This window comes from Tachysurus fulvidraco, chromosome 15, assembly GCF_022655615.1.
Source record: "Tachysurus fulvidraco isolate hzauxx_2018 chromosome 15, HZAU_PFXX_2.0, whole genome shotgun sequence".
Lineage (NCBI taxonomy): Eukaryota > Metazoa > Chordata > Actinopteri > Siluriformes > Bagridae > Tachysurus > Tachysurus fulvidraco.
In genome coordinates, this window is record NC_062532.1 from 23,533,883 (window position 1) to 23,541,754 (window position 7,872).

The 7,872-nt window shown below is 45.0% G+C and overlaps 1 protein-coding gene, 1 long non-coding RNA gene and 1 pseudogene across 5 annotated transcripts; 2 read left to right on the top strand and 1 right to left on the bottom strand.

Moving 5' to 3' along the window:
• Positions 1–318: 318 nt before the first annotated feature.
• Positions 319–4,189, top strand: LOC125138702. Of its 3 annotated transcripts, none has more exons than XM_047800799.1 (4): positions 319–477; positions 1,544–1,867; positions 2,593–2,833; positions 3,404–4,189. In XM_047800799.1, exons 1-4 carry the CDS (start codon positions 460–462, stop codon positions 4,144–4,146), a joined length of 1,326 nt encoding a protein of 441 aa, XP_047656755.1. In that variant the 5' UTR covers positions 319–459; the 3' UTR covers positions 4,147–4,189. The 3 variants fall into 3 exon arrangements, with proteins under 3 accessions (XP_047656755.1, XP_047656756.1, XP_047656757.1); XM_047800800.1 differs by having other exon boundaries at positions 2,614–2,833; XM_047800801.1 differs by having other exon boundaries at positions 360–477; positions 1,534–1,867.
• Positions 4,190–4,509: 320 nt separating this feature from the next.
• On the bottom strand, positions 4,510–4,989 carry LOC125138704. 2 transcript variants are annotated; one of them, XR_007137917.1, is made up of 3 exons: positions 4,821–4,989; positions 4,748–4,784; positions 4,510–4,623 (listed from the first exon to the last, which is right to left on the bottom strand). It is a non-coding gene; the product is annotated as an uncharacterized LOC125138704 (long non-coding RNA). The 2 variants fall into 2 exon arrangements; XR_007137916.1 differs by having other exon boundaries at positions 4,570–4,697.
• A 2,165-nt stretch (positions 4,990–7,154) lies between these two features.
• LOC125138626 overlaps positions 7,155–7,872 on the top strand; it is a 5,753-nt pseudogene continuing 5,035 nt past the window's right edge.

Sequence of the window (7,872 nt, forward strand, 5' to 3'; positions counted from 1 at the left end):
GTCTTCTCTTAAAAAGTAAATAAATATATTTTTATTATAGTAACACAGAGAACCAACCTGATACGATTAAAAGGAAAAAAAAAACGCTATACTGCAAAAGTATGTGCCCCCCTGAGCATCACACCCCCATGTCTGTGTGTGTTGACCGTCTCAGTCCAGGTTTATTCTCCTCTTTACTGTTCTAATCAGCTCCACTCATGAAGGGTCTCCACTAGATATTGGATTGTGTCTGTGGGGATTAGTGATCATTCAGCTACATCAGCATTAGTGAGATCTGGGGTTCAGTCGGTTATTTCCGGGTGTTTAACAAACCCTAGGTTTAATGCAGCACATGTAACTCCGCCCACCATATAGATAACCACGCCCCCGCCAGGAGCTGTTCGCATCCTGCACGCGAGCCGCCCGCTGTAACCCGCTAGCGGGATGTTTTAGCTGAACGCCAAGCGGTTTGGATCAGAAATGAACTCCGAACGCCTCGTAAGTACAGAACTAATGAGTTACACACGGAAGCATGCAGCTACAAACCGCGTTGTTTAATTAGGTTAGCGGGGAGTAACAAACTAGCACACAAGCACAACAAGCTGTTAGCATAAGAAACAGCACAACAAGCTGTTAGCATAACAAACGCTTAGCACAACAAGCTGTTAGCACAACAAGCTGTTAGCATAACAAACAGTACAACAAGCTGTTAGCACAACAAGCTGTTAGCATAAGAAACAGCACAACAAGCTGTTAGCATAACAAACGCTTAGCATAACAACCTGTTAACACAAGCTGTTAGCACAACAAGCTGTTAGCACAACAAACGCTTAGCACAACAAGCTGTTAGCACAACAAGCTGTTAGCACAACAAGCTGTTAGCATAAGAAACAGTACAACAAACTGTTAGCACAACAAGCTGTTAGCACAACAAACTGTTAGCACAACAAACTGTTAGCATAACAAGCTGTAAGCACAACAAGCTGTTAGCACAACAAACGCTTAGCACAACAAGCTGTTAGCATAACAAGCTGTAAGCACAACAAGCTGTTAGCACAACAAACGCTTAGCACAACAAGCTGTTAGCATAACAAGCTGTTAGCACAACAAGCTGTTAGCACAACAAGCTGTTAGCATAACAAACGCTTAGCATAACAACCTGTTAACACAAGCTGTTAGCACAACAAGCTGTTAGCACAACAAGCTGTTAGCACAACAAGCTGTTAGCATAAGAAACAGCACAACAAGCTGTTAGCATAACAAACAGCACAACAAGCTGTTAGCACAACAAGCTGTTAGCATAAGAAACAGCACAACAAGCTGTTAGCATAACAAACGCTTAGCATAACAACCTGTTAACACAAGCTGTTAGCACAACAAGCTGTTAGCACAACAAGCTGTTAGCACAACAAACTCCTTGTAAAAGATCACTGCTCCCAGGGTTTCTCTCGTGTTTCTGCTGAAATCTCCCAGTACAGATCTGCAGGTTATAACACAATGTCTGTATTTTATGGAACTATAAATGAAGGATGTATTTCTGCTTGTGTGTAAACGGTGTGTGCAGGCGGCAGGGAGACGGTCGGCGGCTGCCGCGGGGCGGCTGGTGATGGACGTGATGCAGTCGGAGTGGGAGCCTCTGTCTCACTGTGAGCTGGAGCAGCGTCTGGACCAAGCTGTGGAGGAAATCCTGGAGGCAGAGCTGATGTCAAGGCTGCATGGGCAGAGCCAGGACCATGAGCAGAGCCAGAGTGTGCTTACACATCTCCCTCAGCAGGATGAGATGATCCCACACACTCCAGCAGCCTCGCTCCTCTGTCACGCAGAAGGACAAGCTGCTTCACTAAACCACCAGCACGTCACTGACATAGAGGAGAACCCCACAGTCCAGGTCTGAATTATACTGTGTTCCACTTTTATCCTCTGATGATCTTCACTGTCTCTCTGTATCAGTGTCCATATTGGACTCTGTCTCTATGTCTCCATCATTTTCTCTAGCTCCTTTTGTCTCACCTGTCTGTCAGTCTTTCTTGACTAAAGTTTTGGTTTATGGATCAATTAACCTCAAGACGACAACTCAAAAATCTCTCTCTCATTCTTGCTTCCCCCTCTCTCTGTCTCTCTCTCTTTCTCTCTCTCTCGCCCTCTAATGTATCTCTCTTTCTCACTATCCCCCTCGTCTTTTCTCCCCCTCACCCCCTCTGTATCATCTCTCTACCCCTCTATCTCTTTCTCACTCCCCCTCTCTCTTTCTCTTCTCTCTTCTTTCTCTATCTCTCTTTCCCCTCTCACCCCTCACTCCCCCCCCTCTCCACTCTCCACCTCTATCTGTCTCTCTCGCTCTCTTTCTCCCCCCTTCTGTCTCTCTCCCCCCTGTCTCTCTCTCACCACTCCTATCTCTCTCTCTCTCTCTCTCTCGCTCTCCCTGTTTTCTCTCCCCCTCGTCTATCTATCTTTCTCTCTCTCTCTCTCTCTCTCTCCCCCTCTGTCGATCTCTCTCTCTCTCTCCCCCTCTGTCGATCTCTCTCTCTCCCCCTCTGTCGATCTCTCTCTCTCCCCCTCTGTCGATCTCTCTCTCTCTCTCTCTCTCTCTCTCTCTCTCTCTCTCTCTCTCAGTACCTCACATCTCTTCTCCAGAAGCTGAAGTGGCGTGACAGTCAGAGGTGTCTGAAGGGAAGATCTCGCTTGTCCTTGTCCCACACGGTGCTCCTGTCACTCACTCTGCTCTCCACTCGTCTCAGCTACCGCTCCGTGTCCGCCACCTTCCGGCTGGAAAAAGGGAACATACACCGCATCTTCTTCTCCTTCTGCCACAGAGTCAACACGTTGCAGAATCAGATCATCCGCTGGCCTGTCGGTGTGTACGTGCCCTAGCAGTGTCCCGGTGCTGTCTCTGCCCCATCTGACCATGAGATACCTGCACAACACAAACCTGGAGCTCATTAAGGTTGTCGTATAGGTTTAAAATCTGTAAGCATCATAAACCTTTGAGTAGTTACAGGAAATTAAAGAAGGTCCTTTAAATTCAATCCTTAAATACATCTTAAGCATAGACAAGAGAAAAGTTTCCATATAGAACATTTTATCGTCTTTACAAAAGCTTTTTAAAAGCTCAGAACCCTTGAATCTTTGATCCAATCTTTCTGTAAATAAACAGATAGAACAGAACAGCAGGACCGAGTGCAGAAGCTTTTTCCTGTGTTTCCTGTTTGTTTCTCCTGCAGGTGGCTCTCGGTTCTCCTTCGGAGCGTTTAATATTCCTGCAGTGACAAGCAGACGTCTGGTTTAGAGACGGCTCTTTACCAGAGTCTGCTTTTTTGTAGTTCAAATCAAGGGACACCGCCCCCTAGTGGACACTAACAAAAAACAACATAAAAAGTGACTAAGAATTCCTTTCTGCTAACAACTTGGTCGTTCCTCTCTGTAGGTCAGGAGGCATCTGCTCTCCTGCTCCCCTTCTCCAGCTGCCTGGGCTGTGATGAGAAGCTCCAGCTGCCTAAAGTGCTGGGAGTGTTGGGCCACACCCGCATCCCATTCCGCCTTCCTGCCAGCAAGCAGGACTCTGAGAGCGACGCTTCGCATGCCAAGAGGCTCTGGAAGGGTTTTCACCCGGACTCGTGGTTAAACCTGGAGCTGGTGTGTGACGCCGAGGGTCGTTTTATCCACTGCAGTGTCAGCCGAGGTTCTCAAAGGAACCGAGGTGAAGCTCTGAGAGGGATATTAGCACAGAATCCAGAGCTCCTGCCTCCAGGAACCTGCCTGCTAGCCGGAGCTGGATATCCCCTCACGCAGCACATCCTCACCCCGTATCGTCCCGCACAGAACCCTCAGGAGAACCTGTACAACGCAGCACTGGAGACGCACCTGCGGAGGCTGGAGCAGGCTGTGGCAGGACTGAAGGAGCGTTTCGTAAGACTGCGCTATCTGGACATGGGGAAGTGTGAGAGGGCCGGAGTCACGGTGCTGACCTGCTGCATACTGCACACGGCACTGCTGCATGCCGGCTACACCACCACAGGGCAGGGGGAGCACCACACTGAGGTGGAGGAGGAGGAGGAGGAGGGCATAAAGGAGGAAGATGGAGTCAGGCTACGAGAAACTGTCACTAATCTACTGTACAGTGTGATGGAGTCGGGGACAGAGGAACAGCTCCATACTCGTGATGTTTAGGTTTATTAACAAACCGTAAGGCTGCATTAAATAAAGCCCCTGAGTTTGTGTTACGGTTTTATTTAACGACTACAAACATCATAAATAATAAAAATTCAGCTTCGGATAATGAAAAAAAATCATAAAATATTAAATAAAATCGTTTGTGACTGAAATTTGATCTTTTAACTCGTTTAAAACAGTGAATTGTTAAAGCTTGAAGTTTAAAAATTCAATGAAAGTATTAATGAATAATGAATGAATGTTTAAATAAAACCTTTTATGGACATTTAAGTTATTGTGGAGTTAAAAACACTTAATTTAAGTGAACATCATCTGAACAGCAGAAACACGTCACAGGACACGACTCCTCTGATTGGACACAGTGACTCTAATCGGACTCGTGAATCCTCTGATTGGACACCTGACTCTGATTGGACATGACTCCTCTGATCTGACCCAGGACTAATCGGACTCGTGACTCCTCTGATTGGACACCTGACTCTGATTGGACATGACTCCTCTGATCTGACCCAGGACTAATCGGACTCGTGACTCCTCTGATTGGACACCTGACTGATTGGACACATGACTCTAATCGGACTCGTTACTGATTTGACACCTGACTCTGATTGGACATGACGCCTCTGATTGGACACCTGACTCTGATTGGACACCTGACTCTGATTGGACACGCGACTCCTCTGATTGGACACGTGACTGATTGGACACATGACTCTAATCGGACTCGTTACTGATTTGACACCTGACTCTGATTGCTGATTGGACATGACTCCTCTGATTGGACACGTGACTCTGACATGACAAGTGTCTGATGTCCAACATAGTCTCTGCCTCATGCTGCTGCAGCATCACTTTTACACAGCAGATCAAACCATTTTAAACACTCAGTAAAAGACACACAACACTGTCGGGTCACGGCACCGGACAGGGAGCTCTCTAAATAGTCTGATTTTCACACTTTAAAGTAACGAGCAGAAGAAACAGAGAAGCAGAGTGTAAGAGCTTGTCTTCTCTTTACTGTTCTGTCTCCAGGGTCACAATGCTGGCTTTGCACTTAATTACACTTCCTCCTGCACTCCATCATCATCATCATCATCATCATGCAGTATACACAAGACTAGAATAATTGTTTTATTAGTGAAGGTTGTTCAGAGCAACAGACGTTGTGGATCGTTGTATTTAATATGTGAGGATTAAATGTCTGTTTTTTACAGCAAACTGAAGTGTAGAAACGTTTGCTTTTCTGTAATGCTGAATTAAAAACATCAAAGTTCATCATTTACAAATGATGTTACAGCTTTATAACAGTTTATAACAGTTTATAAATGAAACCTAAAACCTCCTGATGTTTAGTTGCACCGTCTGGGCATGAATCCTGATTCGGTATGCAAATGAGCAGTCATGCACTGCCACATCAACCAGTGACAAGTTTCTTAACCTAAATATTATAACCTAATTAGCATATTTACAGAATGTTGAGTTGTTTAAGGAGGTTTAAAGTAGATTCTGATGTGAATCAACACACACACGTTTTGATTGTATTCATTTTAACACACAACAAGGAAAGTGAAGTCGTTTCAGGAAACAGTTCACAAGCTGATGCGTCTCTCTGACTGTCTCTCAGACACCTGATGGCTGGATCAGGAAAAGACCCTGAAGATGAGGATGGAGTAATAGGTGGAGCTGTTAATGCTGAGAGGACAGAGAAGCGAGTGACTGTGAGACGAAAGTGTCTTTGGGCGTGGTCACGGCGTCCTGTGCCAGGCTGCTGATGGCACGAGCGAGGTTGTTGATAGCTTCGATCTTCCTCTCCTCCAGCACTTTCTGCTGAGCCCACATGTTCAGCTTGCGTTCCTGGAGCTCCAGGTACAGCTGCAGAACGTCCTGAGGAGGGCGGGAAGGGGGGGGGGCCGGGCAGGGTGGTGATTGTGGGTGTGGGCAGGATTGGTGTGTAGTGTTTGCTCGCCATGGCTTTCCCCAGCTTGGTGTTACTGAGCTTGGCTTTGCGCTGAGTTTCGATCTCCTCGTAGCTGCGGCCGAGAACCTGGTCCATGGCCCCGAAGAACTCCCAGTGCACGGCGTGAGCTCCGAGGCGCTTTGCGCGTTCTGCGTTCTTCCTGTACGTCGCCAGCATGTTCCTCCCATTCAGGTCGCACTCGAAGGCTCGGACAGGGACGTCTGCGTAGCCCTCAGCCCTTAACCTTGCCGTCACTTGCTCGGCCACGCCCTCCCACAGTCTCTTCTTTTTACACACGGGCTGATCGAACTCCGCCTCCATGTCCAGACGAACACGGACCAAGTGCCATGTGGCCTGTAACGTCCACACAAACTCTAGGGGGGGAAACGAACAGAATATTTACTCTATGTGGTTTATTGTACATATAAATGTTTTCAAAGTGATTATTTATATTCATTTTAATAAACTTTTAAGAGGACGATGCTCCGTGGTGCCCTATGATGTACAAATAAAGTCATGAAAATAAACTAAAATTATTTACAATACGTTAATTAATAATTAGGTATTAATTTATTGATATTAATAAAAAATCATATACACATCAATTTAATGAATAATTTAAATTCAAAAGCAATAATTTGTCCATTATATGAAATAAACCTTTCATTTATATTTTACATCAATGTGGGGAAAATGTAAACTTATATAAAAGTATACTAAAAAAATCACTAGAATAAAATTGTTTTGAAGAATAAAAAATTCCCTCAATCAAATCGTGAAAAGTTTCTTCCACCATTCAGTTGTTTGCTTTTAATTATTATTTTAAAATCCTACATTTTAAAGTAAAAGAGAAATTTCTACTATCAGATTAAAAAATGAATGAAAACAAGCAGTAAAACGGTGTAAATCCCAAATAGCGCACAACATCACAGGTAAGTGCACTTCAGGATGTTTAAAGGGCGCCACCTTTTTGCCCTAACTAGTGCACTTGTCTAAGGGGGTGTCGGGTTTTTGGGACTCCTCCATTAATATTTACCTGAATTCGACTTATCGGTGTCCCGCAGTTAAAAGTGTGCTGTTTGTGACTATAGACTCGGTCACTTCCATTCTCACACTAAAGTGTTTTAACGCGTTATTTTTAGATGAAAGTTTCCGCTGAGTTTAACAACGCGGTTTAAAGCGATGACCTGCTCACTTTCAGCAGCGGTGACAATAACAACGACCTTCCTCTCAGCAGCTGCTCTAAAAATATGGACGCGGTCGTGTAGAGGATCATGGGAAATGTAGTCAGCGTTTGTTACGAACGAATACCGTTTTCACGTGTCAAAATCAAACTATTGTTTCTTTTCGGTCATGTATCATGAGTAACTATATTTCTTACAGAAATATGATGATAATTTGTTTTACTTCAGTAACGTTTTCACTTCACTCAACGAGAAATCTGACACAAGAACTACAAAGCCCATGAGCGGGACGTGACGTGTAACGCGCATGCGCCCCTTTGCTTCTCTTTCCGACTTTCTACAAAAGATGGCGTTTGTGCAAAAACCGAGTCGCTTGTGTTTGTTTGAACTCATGAACCGCGGCCTGAGGAAGGCAGAGTGACGGAAAGTTATAGTTAACCTTAGAAAAATCAACAAAACACAACCAGATATGAAATAATAAATAACCGCCGTTTAGTTTCTACTCGGATTAAAGGCCTACAGTCGGGCTGCTTGTTTATGGAGCCGACGTTCGGTGAAAAAACTACATTTCCCAGCAGCACT

Excerpts from the sequence above, each read along its gene's own strand:
- LOC125138702 (XM_047800799.1), top strand. Across the intron at positions 1,868-2,592 it reads AGGAGAACCCCACAGTCCAG|TACCTCACATCTCTTCTCCA; the intron begins GTCTGAATTATA and ends TCTCTCTCTCAG. Across the intron at positions 2,834-3,403 it reads GATCATCCGCTGGCCTGTCG|GTCAGGAGGCATCTGCTCTC; the intron begins GTGTGTACGTGC and ends TCCTCTCTGTAG.